The sequence below is a fragment of the Telopea speciosissima genome, chromosome 10, assembly GCF_018873765.1.
Source record: "Telopea speciosissima isolate NSW1024214 ecotype Mountain lineage chromosome 10, Tspe_v1, whole genome shotgun sequence".
NCBI lineage: Eukaryota > Viridiplantae > Streptophyta > Magnoliopsida > Proteales > Proteaceae > Telopea > Telopea speciosissima.
Genome location: NC_057925.1, coordinates 22979311 through 23003308, shown reverse-complemented (window position 1 = coordinate 23003308; position 23998 = coordinate 22979311). Strand labels below are relative to the sequence as shown.

The 23998-nt window shown below is 43.3% G+C and overlaps 1 protein-coding gene across 1 annotated transcript in view; it reads left to right on the top strand.

Moving 5' to 3' along the window:
- The first annotated feature begins 4256 nt into the window (after window positions 1–4256).
- The window catches only part of LOC122643433 (probable inactive purple acid phosphatase 27), a 31421-nt gene continuing 11679 nt past the window's right edge, over window positions 4257–23998 (top strand). Inside the window, exons 1-6 of the mRNA XM_043837055.1 lie at window positions 4257–4952; window positions 5101–5334; window positions 7177–7514; window positions 7607–7694; window positions 7807–8046; window positions 8145–8271. Coding sequence (XP_043692990.1) covers window positions 4257–4952; window positions 5101–5334; window positions 7177–7514; window positions 7607–7694; window positions 7807–8046; window positions 8145–8271 — 1723 coding nt within the window. The remainder of the gene's footprint in view (window positions 4953–5100; window positions 5335–7176; window positions 7515–7606; window positions 7695–7806; window positions 8047–8144; window positions 8272–23998) is intronic.

The following is a 23998-nucleotide window of genomic DNA, read 5'->3' as shown; positions in this document are numbered from 1 at the left end:
TTTGTCGATTTCCTTATGTATTACTGTCAAATGTAAGAAGAGATAGACATGTGTCACCGACACCCTATGCCTGAGGGAACCATATCACTGCAAAATGTGATCGCATTCTTTGGTTCATCAATGACTGAGACTCAATCGAGTCAAAGCCGGTGTTCTGGGAATGCGAGAATACTTTGTGAGTGAAGGAGTTACTCAACATGGTCACCACTGCCCGATTGGGGAACACCAAGATTGAGACTGCCTGTGTACGGTTGGATCGGAATCTGGATCCAGTGCCGTTTTGGAAATGGTTTTGCAAAAATCTATTTTACATAAAATAATAGATTATATATGATTATTTGAACAAAGTGTTTTGTCGAGTTTTGCGGGACCCGATCAGATGCACATGCACTCTTATATGGACATGTACTATGGATTGGGGTTTGGCAGTACATGTGTACATGCCCTAGATTCCATAATGATGGTGTTGATTAGTGGGGGGGTTGTATATGATAATTTGTTATCATATACGGAGTTATTTGGAATTTGCTAAATTAATTGGTTCTTTATTTAATTAATGGATATGGTGCTAATTGTAATTATCCATAAATTTTACTTGATGTCTTGTGTGCTAGAATGACAGTAGAGCCTACTGCATGGTCATTAATAATGGAAATGTTTCTTTTCCTCATTAGATTTTGTGTTTTAATGTTTCAGAGGTTCCTTGACAGGTGGTTGGGTTCAACCGTTCATGATGTTTTTTTTTTGTGAACAAAGGGAGATTGGAGAAGGATATGTACGTTTTTTTGGTAAACATTGACATGGAAGGGAAGGACGTGTATGTTTAGAACATTGAAATTTGAAATGGAAGGGGCAGCAGAGTTTTTCTTTTTGTGCGATTTCATGAAATTTTACTTAAATGGTCAACTATAACCCTTGACAGTATTAAAGGATATTTAAAATGGAAAATTTTGGAAGATGAGTTATTTTATTGGTTTATCTTTTACTTGTTTATTTTTCATGTTTATGTCATTTGTTGTTTGGTGCTGTAAACGCTAAAGATCCTTCCTTATCTCCAACGGCCAACGTAGCAGAGTCCAACCATGACTTCACATATGATAATAGCTCAAGCACAGCCAAGGATAAGTCTGTTCTTATCCCTAACTCAACACTTCAATCTACAACAGTGTTTGAGTCCTCATTAAACTCTCCAAAGCTCAAGGATCGTACCAAGAAGTGTTCTAGATCAACATTAACTCCTTGTACCTATCTCTGTACAACCAAAACTACTACGCCTCTCCATCTATATAATGAGAGGGCTAGTAAAGAGTTAAATAAGTAAGAGAAATATTCAGTTGTGTGGACGTAGGTTTAGATAAACCGAACCATGTTAAAATTCTGTGTAGCTTTCTTCTTCTCCTCTTCTCCTTCTTGTTTTCTATTTTCTTAACTTCAACATGGTATCATCCAACCAGGGCACCTTGGGATCCACAAGTAACCTACCCAGCCTCGGCACAGGTTCCTCCACCCTACCTCTGTTTCCTTCTCTCAGCCATGCGATTGTCATCAAGCTGAGCGATTCGAATTACTTGCTGTGGCGCTCACAATTCATACCTCTTCTTCGTGGGTATGATCTCTATGGAATGGTCACTGGCACCATGGCATGTCCTCCTGAATACCTTACACCAGCAGCTGATGCATCTTCTGCTGATCCTCCAACGATCAATCTTGCCTACCAAACATGGCAACGCCAAGACCAACTCCTCATGAGCTGGTTAATTTCATCATTGACTGAATCAGTCCATGCTCACATCGTTGGATGCAGTACCTCTCATGAGGTTTGCCATACCCTTGAATGCTCCTACAACATCTCTAGTGCAAGAGTACTACAACTTCGGTACCAACTACAGAACACCAAGCGCGGTTCCTCCACTATTCAGGAGTACCTCTTAAGGATCAAAACAATAACCGATAGCCTTGTTGTTGCAGGGAAGCCTGTAACTGATGAAGATCTTTGCCTATATACTCTCGGTGGCCTTGGGCCTGAGTATTCGGCCTTTGTTACATCGATCACTACTTGTTGGGAGCCTCTTTCCTTTACTGCTTTGCGTGGAATATTTCTCACGCAAGAGATCCAAATGCTCGATGAACAACCTCTAGCTGATTTGAATGTCACTGCTAATACTGTCACCACTAATAATGATAATCGTGGTGGACGCTCAAACCGTGGCAATGGGTCACGCATTGGACGTGGTTATTATCATGGTGGCCAGAACGGGCGTGGCTCTAACCGGACTGGTTACCAACGATATCCCAATCCAGGTATGCACCGACAAGGTACTCAGCCTTCTAACCCTGCTCCAAATGTTTGTCAAATCTGTAACAGGGTTGGCCACAAAGCTCTATATTGTCACAATTGCTTCAATCATGTGTTTCAGCAGACTCAAGATACTGTGCCACCTGCTGCAAATGTGGTTAACTATACCCGTACGGCACCACCAAACAATAATGTTTGGTTCCCTGATTTTGGAGCAACAAATCATATCACTGCTGACATGGATAACTTGGCTATATCTTCTAACTATATCGGCCAAGATCAGGTCCAAGTAGGCAACGGTTCAGGTTTGGAAATCTTACACACTGGGTCATCTCAAATTTGTTCTTCTTCTAAGAATTTAATCCTACCAAATATTCTGCATGTGCCTGTAATTACTAGGAATTTATTATCTGTGTCTCAATTTACAAGGGATAATAACATCATGTTTGAATTTCATCCTGACCGTTTCTATGTTAAGGATCGCTGCACAGGGAGGTGTCTTCTACAGGGAATTAGTAAAGATGGACTTTACCAGCTGGCTATGAATAAAGGTGCTACTTCAGGACCTGGATCTGCTCCACGTGCATTAGTTGGGGAACACATGTCTCTACATCAATGGCATAACAGGCTAGGGCATCCAGCCATGCGCCTTGTTCGTCAACTTACGAGTAGATTTAATTTACCATTAAATTCTCAGCAGGTTTTTAATGTTTGTAATGCCTGTCAACAGGGCAAGAGTCATAAGTTACCTTTTAATTCTTCCACTCATCGGTCTACTGGCCCATTGGATCTCTTATATTCGGATGTCTGGGGTCCTTCTCCCATTCCATCTTCCAATGGCCACCGTTATTATGTGCATTTTGTTGATGGCTATAGCAAGTTTATCTGGTTATTTCCTATCACTAATAAGTTAGAAGTACTACCTGTCTTTATTAAATTCAAGGTTCTTGTTGAGAATTTATTTGATAGGAAAATCAAGCGCTTGCATAGTGATTGGGGTGGGGAGTACCGCTCCGTTTCAACATACTTGGAAAATAATGGTATTGAACATAGGGTATCTTGCCCACATACTCATGAGCAAAATGGATCTACTGAAAGACGACACCATCAAATAGTTGAGACTGGTTTGGCCCTATTATCTCATGCTGGCGTACCTAAATCATTTTAGCATCATGCATTTGCTACTGCAGCTTTTTTGATTAATCGGCTTCACACACCAGTGATTGGCAATGTGTGCCCTTTGTTTAAATTGTTTGGCACCCAACCCGACTACCTGACTTTGCCGGTTTTTGGAACTGCTTGCTATCCATTATTAAGGCCATATGACAAGCACAAGCTTGATTACAGATCTGAATTGCATGTTTTCCTTGGGAACAGTGCAAAACATAGAGGCTACAATTGCCTCAACATGCGTACAAAGTCCATTATAATATCCAGGCACGTAGTCTTCGATGAAAATCGGTTCCCTTTCCTTGAGGCTGCAGCTCCACACCCATCCAATCATCCATCACCACAACCTTCACTTCTAGGTCCACCACCGGTTCTCTCTTGGTCACGGATGCCATCACCACCATCCACCCAACACCGCTCATCTCCACCACTAATAACCCCAAAACGACCATGATCATCACCTACATCAAATCCATTATCTACCCCTCTACCATCCATTCCTCCACCTGTTCCTTCACACCCTCCACCGAATGCATCAACCCCATCTCCACCAAATACATTAATCCCACCTCCACCGAACTCTCCACCACCTCCATCAATCCCTCCACCGAATCCTATAACTTCCCACCACCCCATGATAACCCGACACCGTGATGGCACTCGTAAGGACAAAATACTTCTCACCACCAAACATCCGGTTCCAACTTTCCTATTAACCGAATCTGCAGCCCAGGCATTGGAACCCACATGTTACACCACTGCCTCTAAAGATCCCAATTGGCGTAAGGCCATGGACACAGAAATTAATGCCTTGATTAAAAATGGCACTTGGACTTTAGTCTCTCCTCGGCCTCAAATGAATATAGTAGGCTGTAAATGGGTGTACCGAATAAAACGTCTAGCAGATAGATCTATTAAGCGCTATAAAGCTCGCTTGGTGGCCAAGGGGTTCCACCAGCAGGAAGGACTAGACGACTCCGAGACTTTTAGTCCAGTGGTCAAGCCAACAACAATTCGTCTTGTACTATCATTGGCTGTGTCTAAAGGTTGGCCCATACGCCAGCTTGATGTTCAGAATGCATTTTTGCATGGAATACTAAAAGAGGAGGTCTACATGGCTCAACCTCCAGGTTTCACTAATTTACAGTTCTCAAATCACGTGTGTCGCATACACAAGTCACTCTATGGCCTGAAGCAGGCTCCACGGGCTTGGTTTGATCGTTTGAGTGAATTTCTTACTGAATTTGGCTTTTTGGGATCCAAGACAGACACATCATTGTTTATTTACAATACTGCTACAACTACCATGTATCTTTTGGTGTATGTTGACGATATCGTCCTAACAGGCAACAATACAATATTCATGTCACGGTTTCTTGACCAACTTGCCAAGACATTTGCCATCAAGGACCTCGGCAATCTCCATTATTTTTTGGGCATCAGTGTGCATAGCCATGCAAGGGGGTATTATGCTCTCTCAACGGCAGTATATTTTGGATCTATTGGACCGCACCCATATGACTGGCTGCAAACCCATATCAACTCCTTTATCACCATCACAAACACTGACACGGGTTGGTGGCACGCCAGTAGATGATCCTACTCTCTATCAAAGTGTGGTTGGTGGCCTCCAGTATGCAACCCTGACAAGGCCTGACATATCATTTGCCGTCAACAAGGTGTGTCAGTTCATGCACCGTCCTTGCAATGATCGTTGGGCAGCAGTGAAGCGTATTTTGAGATACTTGAAGTCAACCATTGATCATGGCCTCTTCCTAGAACGACAGCCCACATTACAGCTCTCTGCTTACTCAGATGCCGACTGGGTTGGATGTCCTGATGACAGGAAATCAACGGGTGGTTTTGCGGTCTATCACGGCACCAATCTTATCTTTTGGAGCTCCCGCAAACAGGCCACTGTAGCCTGATCGAGCACAGAATCAGAATATCGGGCCGTTGCCAATGCCGCCGCTGAACTTACCTGGCTACAGTCTCTCTTGAAGGAACTTGGGCTATACATGGCTACCGCACCGACTGTATGGTGTGATAATGTTGGCGCAACTTACTTAACGGCCAATCCAGTCTTTCACGCCCGCACAAAGCATGTGGAAATTGACTTCCACTTTGTACGTGATAAGGTTGTAAAGGGTGATCCTAACGTCAGGTTTATCTCCACCAAGGACCAAATTGCGGACATCTTCACAAAGGCCCTAGCAAGTAAACGATTCAGTTATCTTCTGTCCAAGCTCAAGGTTCAGCCCACCTTGCACTTGAGGGGGCATGTAAATGATAAGGATCCTTCCTTATCTCCAACGCCCAACGTAGCAGAGTCCAACCATGACTTCACATATGATAATAGCTCAAGCATAGCCAAGGATAAGTCGGTTCTTATCCCTAACTCAACCCTTCAATCTACAACAGTGTTTGAGTCCTCATTAAACTCTCCAAAGCTCAAGGATCGTACCAACAAGTGTTCTAGATCAACACTAACTCCTTGTACCTATCTCTGTACAGCCAAAACTACTACTCCTCTCCATCTATATAATGAGAGGGCTAGTAAAGAGTTAAATAAGTAAGAGAAATATTCAGTTGTGTGGACGTAGGTTTAGATAAACCGAACCACGTTAAAATCTTGTGTAGCTTTCTTCTTCTCCTCTTCTCCTCTTCTCCTTCTTGTTTTCTATTTTCTTAACTTCAACAGGTGCTTAAGGCAAGAGAAGGAAGCAATCAATTTTGTATTTTGAATTTATTTTTGGAAAAAATTGCATTTGCCAAGTGATAGGAGAGTTATTCTATTGGATAATCAGATAAACAGTAATCGGATAATCATAATTGGAATAGCGAACATCCGGATATTCGGGTATCCATTTTCTAAATGGATCGAACCGGATAATATCCGGAATCCGTTTAGTAAAGCCGAATTCAAATTCAATACACTTTCTACATATCTGCCGGATAAACGGATCGGATTCGGATAGTGGATTGATAAACGGATTCAAATTCGGATAGTGCTCAATCCGATTCGAATTTGATCTGTTTACATCTCTACCTAGACCTGACAATAATTAGCCAAATCCGATTTCAGCAACACTAATTGAAGGATCAGGATCGTCTACGGCCTGCTGCCCTTAGCAGTCGTAGCAGCCGTAGCAGCCTCCTAATGAGGTGCGGCGCAATGACCGCCTTACCCCTGCTCGGGCAAGGTGCTCGGGCAGGGGTAGGGTAGTCATTGTACCGCGCCTCATTAGGAGGCTGCTACAGCTGCTACGGGCGGGCAGGCCGTAGACGATCCAAATTGCTAATTGAATGGCACCTTCATACTAGTGGCATGTATGTATCCAAACATGTCCACCTCCAGCATCTGAATTCACTTTTAAAACGGGCTTGTGAAGCCTGGGCTGGCCCACTCAGTGTCTCATATGCCTGGGCCCTAAGCACAGCCTATACCAAGCCCAATAAGACCCAGTATCACACATGCTTGGTCTGGCAACGTGAGGCGCAGCTTTTAACTTGCAAGTGTCAAGTCTAAAAGAACTCTAAATCGCCTAAGACAGAAGAGATATATAAATAAATAAAAATAAAAAAAAGTAGAAACTTATCCAAGTAGACATTGAAACACAGTTGAATTAGGAGATTGATTAAATCGTTCTCTGCATCTTAATAAAGAGATTGTTGAACTCTTTTGGTACCGAAACACAAAATTATTTCAGACTCTATTCGTGTCTGAAATCATGAAGTCTCCCAAAATAAATTTTCTATTCTTTCTATTTCTGTTCTTCTTTGTTTTGATATCATCAGCTTCTTCTTCCCCTGTTCAAGTTATCAACTCCAAATCCAAACTCCATGTCCACAGATCAGATTTCCGGGTATTGAACAGAAGAACATTGGTTGAGTGTTCGCAGAATCAGAACATTCTAATCAGAGTTAATTCGAAATCCCCATCTGGACTTATGAATGAAGAATATGTAAAAGTTACAGTCACTGGAGTTTCAAATCCTTCAGAAAAAGATTGGATTGCCATGATCACACCTTCTCATTCTGATAAAGAGTAAGTACTCTTTTTTTTCTTTTGGTATTTCATCATGGTTGTCATCACTTTCATCTTTCTCTGATGGATTTTCTGTTATGATGGGCATGCAGTGTGAAGGCTTGTCTGGATATTGAACTTAACTATGTTCTGACTGGAGATACTAGTGATCTTCCTCTTCTCTGCCATTATCCTGTGAAGGTTAGGTTTTGTAATCTTATTCAAATTAGAAAATAAAAATTTAATAGAAAAAAAAAAAAAAAAAAAAAAAAAAAAACTGATTTTTTTGTGTTTTTCTGTATTTGGGTTACAGGGACAGTACATGAGCCAAGATCCTAATTATATGAATTGCAAGAAACAAGAAAGAAATAATAGTTGCAATGGAACATTAACTTTCCATGTTGTTAACATTAGAACTGATATAGAGTTCGTGTTATTTGGTGGTGGATTCCAAAACCCTTGCATCATTAAGAGGTCTGGTCCTATTAGGTTTGCTAATCCGAAGGCTCCGTTGTTTGGTCATCTTTCAAGTGTTGATTCCACTGGAAGATCGGTAACTTTTTTTTTTTTTTTTTTTTTTTTTCTCTAACTGTTTTTTTATTTTCTTTGTTAATGAGATAATGATGATTGACGTATGTTTTGGTTGGGCAGATGAGATTAACGTGGGTTAGTGGACATAAAACACCTCAACAGGTTCAGTATGGAGATGGAAAATCCCTCACATCACTAATTAGGACGGCACAAGTTACAACTTTTACCCCAAACGATATGTGTAATGGTGAGTTGAAATACTCTCTTTCTCTATTTAATTAGATATGACATATGCTCTTGTAAGTATTTGATTGATACGTTAGAAGTTATGGAACATATTAAATCAAGTCTCTTAATCTATCTCATATTAAGTTAGTTCAATCTAGTGTCCATACACTTGATTAAATCGTTTATACATAAATATGAATTGATAGTTTAATCTCATGGTTTTTTTATTTTTTTATTTTTTTTATTTTTTTTATTTTTTTGATTTGTATGAACCATATTATATAAGTTCGCGGGTAGATCTTGGCATTTTTCTTGGCTCGGGCCTTGCGCTAGTTTTGAAGGCAGTTTTTTTTTTTTTTGGGTAAAAAGTTTTGAAGGCAGTTTATTAAATGGAAATGAAGCCTTTTAAGTATACTATTTTAATTGAATCCCATCTGCACACCAATTGTATGATTAAATTCCGAAGCCTTTTAAGTATACTATTTTAATTGAATCCCATCTGCACACCAACTGTATGATTAAATTCCATCTTGTGAAATTTCAATTTCGCAACCTTGCAAGGGGGCCGAAAAATCTTTTTGATTTTGGATTATTTTGGTAGTTTTGGAAAATTTTAGATTTCAGAATTATGGTACAATTTTTTCACAGTTTCTATTTTTTTTTCATATTATTGGAATTTTGGATATTTGTCTATATTTAATAGAATTAGTATATAATATATGGGAGACCATTCTCTATGGGGGAATGTGGCCTTTGCGTGTGCATTGGGGCCAATGAGAGGAGGTGCATTAGCATCTTGGGGATGGGATATATATCTGCCTTTTACTGAGGGTGGGGAGGTCATTTCACCCCCCACACTGTCTTAGTGCACACTCCCCCATAGGAAACTTCTCTACATATATATAAAACACTCTCTTGTATTGTGTAATTTATATTGTACAAGTAATATAAATAAAGTTATAAATCAACACAATTCTTACCAAAAATAAATAAATAAATCAACACAATTTTGTCTCAAATGATATTAAAAAAAAAAAAACCAATTTTAATGAAATTTTGCTTACTGTCTAAACTGAAATCCTAAAATTTGGGTTCATTTAGAACCTAGCCCCTAACACACAAGGCCTAGGCACCATTGATCAGTTGATTGGTTAGAGTTTGGTTTGGTTTTGTATTGGGTTAGGCCTGGTTTAATGTTGTCCCGCCTGGTTACTCTAAAATGGGTTTTCAAGCTTGAGGGAGGGGAGCGGGGATAGGATAGGTTTTATGGTGGCCTCCTACATTAATGCAATCTACAGTGTGTGCGACGCTTGTGTCCTCAATTAAAAGCGGCGGTGGATGGGCTTTAAGCCTTAAGGCTGGCAAAATCGACAGCCCCACACCTCTTTTACGCGTCTCATTAATGGTTGGCTTGGCAACTTAGATAAGGGATGGGACTCCCAAGTCACGTCTACATGGGTTCCCTAGTCAGCTATCCAGTTCCAGGGAACACCAACAAAGATGAGCAATGCTACTAGGATTCCCGGTCAGGTGTCTAGGGACAACAACTACAACAATAACTCACTTTTATTCCAATTAATTGGGTCATCTACATGTATCATTGCCATCCGATTACCTTTATTTGGAGGTCATATTTCACAAGTCTTGAAGCATCTCATTCCTCACCATCAGGGCATCGGAATCCGTCGGAATCGATCTTCAAGAACCTTAGAATAGGTCTCCACATCCAAAATCAGAGAATTTCTAGGGTTTTGAATGTGAATCGACCGTGTCTGATTGATGGAAATCGTAATCAATCACTATCGATTCTAATCCAAATTGACCGATTCATCAATCCTCGATTCTTAAAATCTTGCTCACCATTTCTCCTATAGTCATTTTTTATCAGCTCTAGGAACCCTCTTAAAAACATGGAAAATCATCTTCTCCAATTCATAAAGGTGTGCAGTGCTGCAATGCTAGGTGGAGATGTCGACACTTGACAGTTCGGACATCCAACGGTTTGAGCTCATTGATATAGACCATTGGATGTCTGAGCTGCCAGGTGTCAACATCTCCACCTAGCACTACCACATTATACACTTTTTTAGGAATTGGAGAGGATCAAAATCCTAAAAACATTCACTTGCACCATATAGTATCACCCTTTATTACTTTTTTTTTTTCAAAATAAAATTGATTTCACAAAACCCAATCCAATGTAATTAAGGAGTCCTCCATTAGTTGACTCCCCATTTTCCAATCAGGAAATCAGAAATTAGGAAAAGATTCTCTAAATCGCTAAAATGGATATACTAGCACCTATATAGATCTTTTTCTCTCTCCAATGAAATTATTTTTCTGTCTCCTTGGATATATTTATATACAATACTATTTTGTCACACCTCAGTGGTGCACTCCTTGCTGGTAGCTCAAAGATCCCTTTCCTAAAAAATTATTATGATCTAATAATTGTTAGGATTGTTGCAAGTCACATTGGTTGGTGACATTTCCTCATCATCGACTTGTCATATGACAACGAGGGTGGGTCTATGTGATATTAACCACTAATTTTAGTCCCCTACTTGCATCATGGTTGCAGCCTCTTTCCCACAAGACAGAATATAGATATGAGAAGAAAAAAATTCAAGTCAAGAATATCTAGTAAAATCTCAAAAGGAATCCTTGGCCATAATTCCTTTTCATCCTGAATAGATTAGATAGAGGACCCCACAGCAATTTTATGAGAAGTACCTTTTAACAAGTAGCATAGTACAAGCACATTAAAAAGCTAAATTAAGGTGAACTAAAATTTTAAGAAATATCATTAAATTTTACTCTAATGATATTGTACTTTCCTAATTTCAAGAACCTTGAAACTCACAAATTTACCCCTTCCCATGTTTTTGTTTTGGACTCATATTCAAGCTGATAGATGGGTGTGGGGTCCCCTAAAGACGATCGGGATCCTCTCCAATGAGGAGATCGCCCACCCATGCAGCCTAACCGTTGGGATGCTCATTGGGCGATGCCTTCGTTGGAGTGGATCCGGATCACCTAAAGACACATCTTCATTTGTCCATGTGTGATATGTTGAATGGTAAAATGAGTTGGTTGTGGATACGAAATTTCACTAATCTTTTTTATTTTATATTTATACCAATCTCCTATAGTATCAATAATGGGATCTGATACACCACTTTCTATGCACCCAATCCCTATTTTACACGTGGCCCTACTTGGGCTATAAGCAAACCGGTTCTCAAACCAAAACCCAAAAAGTTACGCCCAAGACAGTTATACTAGCCTAGACACGTCAACAAAGACAGTTGTAAACTTCCAAGTGGGTATACGCAGATAACCGTAATTCACGTGTCACATATGGAAGGATCCCAATATTCGATGAGAGAATCTCGGTTCTTGTAAAGGTTTCCTAATCCGAGCATGCAGGGACCACCTTATCAGAAAGGAAAGGTCCTCTGGCAGATCGGAGGGATGGAATAGGAAAGGGATTGGGCATGAATTTGTATAAATAAGAGCCCAGTCTCTCATGAAGAGGAGAATTCATTCATTCATTCATCTATCAATAAAGAAATCAAGAAACTTAGCAGAGTCATCTTCGTTTTCCCCTAATTCATTCCTAGCCCAAGGCTAGCTTGAAAGTTGTATTGCCTGAGGGTCTTCCTCCGGAAACATTCTTTGTGCAACATTTTGGTGCCGTCTGTGGGAAGCGAAGAATAGAGACCTGCAAAGTTCCCACCATGACTAACACCAGAAATCAGTCAAAAGTCACAAGGGCTGCCACCGTCGCCGCTACAGCAGCCGCTGCTCCAACTGTTGCTCCCGCCGTCGCCCAGGGAGGAACTTTGGGAGAACCGGCAAGCTTTTGCCAGGCGGCGGAAGATCCTATCCTCGAAGTGAATGAATCACAGCAGGAGGAATCTCATCCAAGACTCTCTGGAGACCCACCGTGGTACGTGACGGTGGAGCAGTTCGATGCGTTGCAGGCTCGCTGGCAGGACAAGATGAATCAGATGGTGGAGCTGCAGTGTGATTTCTTACAGGGGATTCAAATACCCCCACATCCACCGCAGGATAGAGAAAGAACTCCTTCCTTGGAGCATAGTGAGAATCACAGTAATGCAAACAATGCCAGGCGGAAGGAGAAAGAAGTGCCAGGGAACGGCAAGAATCAGGGTTCCCAGATGACCAAGGTTGAACAAGCTATGAACGACAAAGTCTTGGAACTGTAGGATCAGATCCAGGAGGTCATGGGAGGAAAGAACCTAGCCCCTAATCATGACTTCCACTTCACTATTGATTTGACGTTTACGGATGAAATCCGGTTGGAACCTCTGCCGAAGGGGTTCAAGATGCCGACCATAGAGCAATACGTGGGCACAACGGATCCAGAAGATCACTTGGAAACTTTTAAGTCCTTGATGTCCTTTCAAGGAGCCTCGGACGCCATAATGTGTAGAGCGTTCCCCTCCACCCTGAAAGGGGCAGCGAGACAATGGTTCTCGCGCCTTCAGCCGCGCTCCCTTTTCAACTTTGTGGGCCTGGAGCAAGCCTTTCTGGCTCACTTTGTGAGCAGCAGGGTCCACAAGAAGACTGCCGCCAATCTTCTGGCCATAAAGCAACGCCCTGACGAGTCAATCAAGAACTTTCTTACAAGATTCAACAAGGAGGCCCTGGAGGTGCGAAACCTAGATTAGATGGTGAAGTTTCAAGCGTTGTGTAGCGGCATCCGAGATGTCAAGTTGAAGAAGTCCTTAATCATGGATGAACCAGGAGATATGTATGAACTTTTCTCAGGTATGAGAAATATATCAATCTGGCTGAAGTTCTGGCCGCCGAGTAAGAAAAAGAAGATAAACCCGAGAAGGAGGACTAAGAAAAGAAAGACATACAGGTCGGGGAGAGCGGTTCAAAGCGCGGCAGAGATGAGAAGGAGGGGAGGAGGAAGAGAGAGGACTAGAAGGCGTGGGTTCCCAAGAGTAACGTGGAGCCAGAACCTATTTACACAGCACTCACTCACAATCGAGCATACATCTTAAACGAGATAAAGGACCAGGTGATCCAGTGCTGGCCGGCTAAAATGGTGAAACCTGCGCATGAGCGCAATAAGAATAAATACTACCAATTTCACCAAGACCATGGCCACGACACCGAAGACTGCAGGCAACTGAAGGATGAGATAGAAGCACTCATCCAGAGAGGCCGCCTAGGCCAGTTTGTCAAGAAAGATGGCCATGATAGGAGGCAAGACTATCGACCCGAGTCGAAGCCCAGATCACCTACTCGGTTGGATAGAGAAGACCATGCCAGAGGGAAACAACATGCTGAGAACGCCCTCGTAAGGGAAATAGCCACGATATATGGAGGCCCAGGGCTAGGAGGCGAGTCCTCCAACTCAAGAAAAAACCATGTTCGGAGCGTGTTCCAAATAAAAGTACCAGACAAGAGTAGGAGGACCGAACATCAGATTACCTTCTCGGATGAAGATTTATCTGACATCCAGTCTCCCCATTCAGTCTCCCCACCTGCTCGGTTGGACAGAGAAGACCATGCTAGAGGGAAACAACATGTTGAGAACACCCCCGTAAGGGAAATAGCCACGATATATGGAGGCCCAGGGCTAGGAGGCGAGTCCTCCAACTCAAGAAAAAACCATGTTCAGAGCATGTTCCAAACAGAAGTACCAGACAAGAGTAGGACGACCGAGCATCAGATTACCTTCTCGGATGAAGATTTATCTGACATCCAGTCTCCCCACGATGATGCTCTGGTGATCAAGATGACTATCGCCAATTATACTATGGGAAGGATCCTTGTAGATAACGGGAGCTCATTTGACATCTTATATTACGATGCATTTGAGAAAATGCTTTTGAAACCCGAGATGCTGAAAAGGGTTGAATCCCCTCTATACGGATTCAATGGGGCCCGGTACATGTTGAGGGGTCAATTGAACTATTGGTGACGGTGAGGATGGAGCTAGGCTCGTTATGGTGAGGATGAATATTTTGGTGGTGAAGGTAAACTCCACCCACAATGGAATATTAGGACGATTGGGGCTTAACGCTCTACGGGCGGTGGTCTCCACCCCGCACCTGGTAATGAAGTTCCCAACCGATCAGGGAGTAGGGGAGTGCCGAGGAAGTCAGATAACTATCAGGAGATGCTACGAGGGATATCTAAGAGCCAAGAGCCACAGATGCTCTTAATCAACCTGGATGACAACCGGGATAATACCGAGCATGAAAGAACAGAGCCAGCGGAGGATTTGGTCCCCATAGAGATTATTGAAGGAGATGCAAAAAGTATCGTGCAGATTGGGGCAAGTTTGAATAGCGAGCAGAGGAGCGCCCTCATGAGTTTCTTGGGAGCCAACACTGATATATTTGCATGGTTGACATCCGGCATGCTTGGGATAGATCGGGAATTAGTCGAGCACAGGCTCAGCGTGTACCCTACCTCCAAGCCATTTTTTTAGAAGAAGAGAACCTTCACCCCAGAGCGACAAGAGAAAGTGATCGAAGAGGTGACCAAGCTGCTAGAAGCAAGCTTCATAGATGAGGCCATCTATCTAGAATGGCTTTCTAATGTTGTAATGGTGCCAAAGCCTAACGTCAAATGGCAGATGTGTATTGATTTCACTAATCTGAATAAAGCATGCCCTAAAGACTACTACCACTTGCCTCGTATTGATTTATTGATAGATACAACGGCTGGCCATGAAATGTTGAGTTTCATGGACGCCTATTCAAGATATAATCAGATTAGGATGTACAAACCTGATATTCTGAAAACTTCCTTCATCGCCAGAAGGGATACATACTGTTACACCCGTATACCCTTCGGGTTGAAAAATGCCTGGGGCACGTATCAATGGATGGTGAACCACATCTTCAAGGGTCAAATAGGGCGGCGCAATATGGAGGTATATGTAAATGATATGCTGATGAAAAGGTTGAAGGCAAAACATCACATCTCCGACCTAGATGAGGCGTTCCTGCCATTCCAGGTCTTAAGGGAAAGCAAAATGAAGTTGAATCCGACAAAATGTGCCTTTGGCGTCACCTCAGGGAAGTTCCTTAGGTTCATGGTCTCAAAAAGAGGAATAGAGGTTAATCCAGCTAAAATCAAGGTCATACTGGAGATGCATCCACCAGGCAGAATGAAAGACTTGCAAGAGTTGACAAGGAGAGTAGCGGCGCTAGGAAGATTTATCTCTGCTTCCGACAACCGCTGCCTACCCTTTTTCAAGGCATTAAAAAACCGAGCACAGGAGAGAGAAACGAAGGGGACCAAGCTCACTTTTGAGTGGACGACAGCGTTCACAGAATTAAAGAGATATTTGGCCCAACCACCACTCTTGACCAAGCTGGAGCCAGGGAACATGCTCCAGCTTTATTTATCCATTACTACAGTAGCGGTGAGCGCGGTATTGATCCGAGGAGACGGACGGGTACAGAGACCCATCTACTATGTCAGCAAGGTACTCCTAGATGCAGAAATCAGATACAACAATGTGGAGAAGTACGCCTATGCTCTGATAACGGTTGCTTGGAAGTTGAGACCTTATTTTCAAGCCTATACCATAGAAGTAATAACAAACCAGCCTCTGAAGAAAATCCTGGCCAAGCCCAACCATTCTGGGAGGCTAGTGGCATGGTCGGTAGAGCTGGGAGAATTTGACATCCAATATACGCCTCGTACTGCCATTAAGGCCTAAGCCCTTGCAGACTTTGTCGTCGAGTGCACCTTACCAGATGAGGAGATAGCACCAAAGACTGAAGCTGGGGAGGTAACAGAAACTTAGACATTGTTCGTGGACGGTTCATCTAATGCTAACGGATGTGGCGCTAGCCTGATATTGACAAGCCCAGGGGGATTCTTAGTGCAGTATGCACTAAGATTTGAATTCCAGACCACAAACAACGGAGCAGAATATGAAGCCCTAATTGCAGGTCTGAATCTGGCTAAGAGTTTGGTGGTGAGGAACATCACCGTGCATAGCGACTCCTAGTTGGTGGTCAATTAAGTCAATGGAGAATACGAGGCAAAGGAACCACGCATGGCACAATACCTAGGAAAGATGCACAACTTAATTCATGAGTTCGTCAGCTTTCAAATATTGCAGGTACCCCGAACATAGAATGCCTCGGTTGACGCACTTTCTAGGCTAGCCACAACGGAATTTCAAGATCTGGGCAGAACCGTATACATTGACGTGCTCGGTGCGCCCAGCATAGAAGAAACCGAGGACGTGCTACCTATTGAGGTTGAACCTTGCTGGATGGACCCCCTAATAGCATATCTCCAAAGGGACTCACTCCCAACGGACAAGAAAGAAGCCAAAAAGATAAGGATGAGAGTAGCACAGTACATGATGATTGGGGGAGTGCTTTACAAGAGAGCGTATGCCATGCCCTACCGGAATTGTCTCAGGCCATCCAAAGCAGAATATGTTCTGAGGGAAATTCACATGGGGATTTGCAGACAACACTTGGGGGGAATAGCACTCGCCCACAAAGTCATCAGGCAGGGATGCTTTTGGCCATATCTGCGGAAGGAAGCTATGAGTTTTGTGCGCAAATGCCTCAAGTGTCAAACGTTTGCACCGATCACGCGTCAGCCAGCCACAGAGCTCACTTCAATCTCAAGCCCATTACCCTTTGCGCATTGGGGGATGGATATTCTAGGTCCTTTCCCAAAGGCATCAGGAGGTAGACAATTTGTGGTTGTGGCTATGGATTACTTTACTAAATGGATAGAGGCAGAAGCTTTGGCAGTAATTTTAGCTGCGAAAGTTTGGAGATTCTTCCTCTACTCCGTCATATATAGATATGGGATTCCAAGAACACTCATCACTGACAACGGAAAGCAATTTGAGCAAAAATTCAAGGAATTCAGTGATCAGCATGAAATTCAACTGCGAAAGACCTCGGTAGCGCACCCACAATCCAATGGCCTAGAAGAAGCCATGAATAAAATCCTACTGGACGGAATCAAAAAGAAGTTGGAGACAGCCAAAGGATTATGGGCAGAGGAGTTGCCTAGCATTTTATGGGCGTACCGAATAACAATAAGAATTACAACAGGTGAAACACCCTTCATGCTGGCATATGGAACCGAAGCAGTAATCCCCATGGAGATAGGGGAAACATCAATGAGGGTGCAATTATACAATCCAGAAGCTAATGATGGGGAGTTAAGATCAAATTTGGACCTGTTGGAGGAAATCCGAGAAACAACTCGGGTAAGGAACACGGCTTACCTGTAGCGAACGGCACACCATTATAATTTGAATTTGAAACTAAGAAAATTTCACCAAGGAGAATTGGTACTTCGCAAGGTAGAAGCCTCTGACCCGAGATCCCTGGGAAAGCTAGCGTCCAATTGGGAAGGACCATATAGAATCTCCAAACAAGTGGCACCAGGGGCTTTTCATTTGGAGACTTTGGAGGGAGTACCCATACCACGGTCTTGGAATGCAGAAAATTTGCGAAAATTCTATCAATGAGGTCAGTTCAATGAGTTCCCAGTTGTTTTGAATCAAAATTGACGTTGTTCCAAAGTTTTATGTGGCTATGACTAATAAAGATACCAATGCTTACTCATAAAACTATAGCAATGGTTTATTCTCGCAATTAAACTTTGTAATCATTCTTCTAAGCAAATTTCATATGTTATTACTAATGGTGCGCCAAAAATTCAATGGTCATCCGACCATAATGGTGAATTGCACCATAGGGGCGTTTTCCCAATGAAGACAATGGTCATCTGACCATAATAGTGAGTTGCACCATAGGGGCATTTCTCCAATGAAGATCATGGTCATCGGACCATAATGGTGAGTTGCACCATAGGGGTGTTTCTCCAATGAAGACAATGGTCATCCGACCATAATGGTGAGTTGCACCATAGGGGCGTTTCCCCAATAAAGATCATGGTCATCCGACCAGAATATAGGAGTATCAAAAAAGCCCGGCCAGCCTGAACCCGCCCTAACCCTCCCTGAGCCCGAACAGGGCCTCGGCTCGATTTTTCAGCCTGTAGGGCGGGTTAGGGTTTAGTAATTTCTTGGCCCCGACAAGATAGGGTCGGGTTTGGGTTTAGGCCTCGGGTTGAGCCCGGCCCAGCCCGACCCTGTATTGTATTAACAAACACACAATGTAAAATTTAAAAAACATAAACCAAAACCCTACATCAGATCCTAATCGCTAAAGGGGAAAGGGCAGCTGCTGAAGGTAGCAAATCTCTCAACAGCTCAAATCTTATTCTCTCCTTCGAGCCTTCGATTCATTCCTTCATGGTTGGAAATCATGCATTTAGATCCTCTCTTTCTCTCTCTTACCCATGTATGTGTGTGTAAATATTTTTAATTTGATAAAAGTTTTTGGGTTGGGAGTGTGGACTGTGGTACTGGGATTCTTCTAAGCTGCTATATGCTGGTTTGATCAAGGCTATTCTAGAAAGAGAAGTGTTGTGTTTTCTTTGTTTTGAGAAAAAAACTGCAGCGGCCTTCTTAGAAAAGTTGAATAACACAGAAGACCATAAAACCTCTTTCTTTCTACTCAAGAACACAAGATGCTGAAGAATCAACAAAAGCCAAGTACCCATTACAAAGAAACTGAAAATCAGGGAGAACAAGAAAGGCTTGAAGCGTCTAATAACTTGCTAACACATAAAAACAAAAATCTGCCCAAATCGAAAACAAAGAAAACACAAACGGAGTAACTCAGTAGCAGGAAAGAGGAAGAAAAAAGAAAGGGTCATTTAGGTCAATCAGGGCCAACCCGACCCTACTCGGCCCAATCAGGGTCAATCAGGGCCGGGTCGGGCTAGGGTATACCCTGGCAGGCCCGGGCCTGGGTTGAGGGATTATTAGGCTCTGACAGGGCCAGGCTGGGCTTGGGTCCAATTTAAGATCCCTAGAGTTGGGTTAGGGTTTAGGGAAAACCCGGCCCAGCCTGGCCCGTTGACACCCCTACCATAATGGTGAGTTGCACCATAGGGGCGTTTCCCCAATGAAGATCATGGTCATCCGACCATAATGGTGAGTTGCACCATAGGGACATTTCCCGAATGAAGACAATGGTCATCCGACCATAATGGTGAGTTGTACCATAGGGGCGTTTCCCCAATGAAGACAATAGTCATCCGATCATAATGGTGAGTTGCACCATAGGGGCGTTTTCCCAATGAAGACAATGGTCATCTGACCATAATGGTGAGTTGCACCATAGGGGCGTTTCCCCAATGAAGATAATGGTCATCCGACCATAATGGTGAGTCGCACCATAGGGGTGTTTCCCCAATGAAGACAATGGTCATCCGACCATAATGGTAGGTTGCACCATAGGGGCGTTTCCCCAATGAAGACAATGGTCATCCAACCATAATGGTGAGTTGCACAATAGGGGCGTTTCCCTAATGAAGATCATGGTCATCCGATCATAATGGTGTGTTGCTCCATAGGGGCGTTTCCCCAATGAAGATAATGGTCACCCGACCATAATGGTGAGTTGCACCATAGGGGCATTTCCCCAATGAAGACAATGGTCATCCGACCATAATGGTGAGTTGCACCATAGGGGCGTTTTGCCAAAGAAGAGAATGGTCATCTGAGCACGACGATGAATTGCGCTACAACAACAAAAAGGGTCAAAAGTTCAATTTATTATTATCAATGATGATGGAGCGGAAGATCGACCATAAAGCATAAAAGAGGAAATCAGAGCAGAAACAAATAAAAAACAATAAAGTTCTTTATTGTCATTTCAAATGGTGGTACAAGTGCAAGGGACTGTTACAAACATCAAACAGTATTACAAATACAAAAGTTAACTATGCTTGGTTCCAGTTGGATTCTTCTCCTAAAGGACGAAAGCCGAGCGAGATTGAAATGCGCCTAACCCACAAGCCCGATGTGCCTTGTCTTGATCCTCCAGAGAAGAGCGTTGAGGCATGAATGAACTAGGGGATAAGAAATATGAAACAGGCATAGCCATAACCAGAATGCAAGACCGATTATAATCAACCCCGACATTCATGATACAACATGACCTGTTCCAAAGCGACCTCGAGAAGCCCTAGGGGGACTGCTTTACCAAATGGGAATCACCATTCGGGCATCTTGAAGCTCCTCCAAAGCCTAAATGGCCTCCATTACCAGTCTCCTAAATCTGCTAGAGATGAGGAGGTTGAAGACGATGAGCATGGCACCGATTTAGGTTCTCCAGCGCACTGCTTGTGCAAAACCACCATACCTCGAACTCTGAAGAGGTTAGGGATGGCAGGAAACAGCCCCCTCAAGACTCTCATTCTCTCTGCGATAGCATAACTCCACCAAGTATTGGCAAGGGCACACCACGCAGAAAGAAAGCCCAAAAGCCTAGAAACCCAAAGGGCACTATGTGTCAATTGAGGATCGAAGTTGTAAGGGCTAATGTCGATTGAAGATTGGAGCCGAAAACAATTACATCTACAAAAGAGTTGGCATTCAAAAATATAAAACCTGTATAGCCATAAAGGCAATGACAACTAAAACACCAGAGAAGTATAAGAGCTTCGACAGAACTACAGGAAGAACATCTATAGAGAGGACTCATGGCTTTGCTATGAACAGCAGAAGTGGAAAGCAGAGGCACTACTTAAAGGGCAACCGACGGTTCAAGTTAAGAGAGGAATATCAAAAGGCAACCACCAAAATTAAGAGGAATAACTGTCGGGAGCCACGTGGCCAAGCCCCATTGCGCCTATACCTTTCAAAAATTGGGAAAGGGTCCAACTACGGAGGTAACAATTCGGCAAGTTCCATTAATGGCAAAATAAATGAAGTGTTGAGTACGGCATAAGCAATAAATGTTTTACGTTGGGAATTACAAACAAAATCCCCTGGAAAAAGATCTTCGTCATAAAGGCAATTTTTTGCCAAAAATTAGGACCAACGCTACAAAAAAAAAAAAAAAGAACTATTCATTAAGACAAAGAGACTAAGCAGTATGAGCCAAACAGATACCGAGCAAGATGAAGATTCCATAAATAAAACGTGACAGTTATCACTGTCTGAGGTACAATGAATTGGCTACAAATACACATGCGTAGGGTGTGGAGGATTAGGGGGCCAAGGTCCTGGAACATCCTGAGGAGGGGGAAAGAAAGGTATCGAGAGGGAAGATGGATCGAACATCACCTCCCGTACAGGAATTCGTGGATTAAAGCCCAACATAATCTTCCCCCATTTGAAGTAGGGGGCAACTTCCCTTATCTTATCATACAAATGCTAGGCACCTTCTAGTGCCTTATCTTCGCTGAAGCGCTGGAAGGCCACTGACTTTACAACGTGCTCTATAGTAAGGTTGGCAGCAGCATACTTCTCGGCCTAGAGATAGTCAACAACATTGTCTACAATATCCCTAGCAAACTCCAGTCTTTTCAGCAAATCTTTCTCCCAGCTTTCAAGGGACTTGTAGTAATCTAGATCACTCTCAAGACGAGAATAATGCTTCCTTAGGACAGCATTTGCATTCGCATACGCTATTATCTAGGCGTGCAAATCCTTTTCTCGTTGGGCGGCATCAAATTGTGTGCTACCGGGCATGGGAAGATTATCCTATAGACAAGATACAAAGGTTATGGTCAGATAATGCAAAATCAAAGAAATCAACACTGGATAAGAAATGCAGAATGTAATGAGAAAGTAATCGTTCTTTATTGAAATCCCTAGAGGCAAGTTACATTTTTCGGTGGACAAAAAACAAAAAGAGCAACACACGACAAAGAATTAGAAAAAGGAGAAGAGCTAAACTACGGAAGCGTCCTTGGGATCCTGAGCATCCGGAGCAGGAACTACCCCCCTCTGCAAGCACCGATGAAGGATTCTCCACTCCCAGCTCAGTACTCTGCTCGGCAACCTGATCAAGAATCCTCGCAGCTGTCTTGGCTTGCTTGGGAGCAATGGTCTCGGTCTCCACAACACCTGTCGAAGAAGTCGACCCTCCAACCTTCGCGCTAATCATAGGGGTAATCACAGAAGAAGGATGCGGCCGGGGAATCTCCAGTTGACCCCTAGATGAAGTGGGGACATAAGCACCCGATTCTAGCCAAGTAAGCATGTACTGCACCTCGGATATGTTACCAAATCAAAGTCAGGCTGCTTTTCCTTCACTTGCTCCCAAATGGAGTGAGACACTTTTAGATAAACCTTTGAGGCCGTCTTCAGATGCTCCCTGGTGTTGGCCTCCGAACAGAGATAATCCTCCATGGCCTTGGCATAGGGATCCTCAAGTTAGGACTTCAGACCGGCAATCTCCTTCCTTTGATCCTTGATCAGCTGCTCCTTATCGCGCAGCTTTTCCTTATTCTTCTCATAAGAAGAAGAGGGAGTCTCCACCCGCTTCTCTGCCGCCACAAGCTTCACCTCTGCCTCAGCGCGGGCCTTCTCCGCAGCCTTCTTCCCCGCCGATAGATCCTTCACCTCGGAAGACAGGAGATGAATCCAGTCATTCCTTTCAAGGCTAGTTCTCTTCACCTCCCTGCACTCCTTCTCTAGCTCACTATACACAGAGGCAATCTTTCTCTTACGCTCCACCAACCCAGAGGCAAAAGCCAAAGCCTGGAACAAAGAAAAATTAACAATAATTACCTAAAACCCCGAGATTTATCAAGACAAAGGGCATTACCTCATACACCCAGGTAAGGGTGGTACTCTCCAGCGTATCATCATCCATGTCAGAAAGTAGATCCTGATCAGCTAGAGGAATGCAATGCAATACCAGATGCTCGGCAACCCCTACATCACCGACCACCTTCTGGTCAGTATGAACTGACCATTTTGGGACAAACACGTTCGAGCTTATTTTCTTCTTTCCCATACTTTTCTTAGCCACTGCTAAAGACGGGGGATCCTCAAAGACTGCGAGAGAACTTTGCTACCGTGTTGAATGCTCAGAGGAAGAAGATGTCTTCTTCTTGCCCAAATGCTGCCCCTGAATTTTGAGATCCTAGGAAGACGGAGGAGGGAGATTCTTGGACTCTTTCCTCGAGAGACCCTTTTTGTGCTCGGTCGGTGGCTCCTTTCTTTTCTTGCCCTTGTCCAAGGGAGGAAGAACAATATCCCCAGCCACCTGAAGATTTTCAGCCTCCATGAAACTGGTGAGAGAACCCAAAGTAAACTCCACTACAACAAACATGAAAAAGGAGGTTAATGCAAAATAAAGGACCATAGGAAGGAGACGGGAAGAAGCAAATTCCAAAGGCGCTCACCCCTCTCCAAATCATTCATGTCCAGAGCGTCAATAGCATCCACTTCCACACGCTCCCGATCGATCACCATCTTTTCCAGAGTGGACAGATCTGTGGGATCAAGGCAAGAGGTTCTATTCCGAGCAGAGGTGTCTGGGTAACCCCACACAATAGGATACTTGGGCCCCTTATATGAAGCCTAGAAGAATCTCTGTTTCCAGCCATGAATGGCCGATGGGATCTTGCCCATAACAGGAACGTCACGCTGACGAAAGTAATACCACCCCGGGTGACTACTATTTGAGTTCTGGGTGAAGCACCTAATAAACAAAGTGGGAGAGGGATGTCTACCTAACCGAGAACATCTAACTACGAAGGCTCCTACACATCTCCAGCAGTTAGGGACAAGTTGGCTGGGGGCAACCCTGTAATGCCTAAGGAGACAAGAGATAAAGGTAGGAAGGGGGTAACGGAGCCCTACCTCAAAAGCATCTAGGATGAGGCCAACC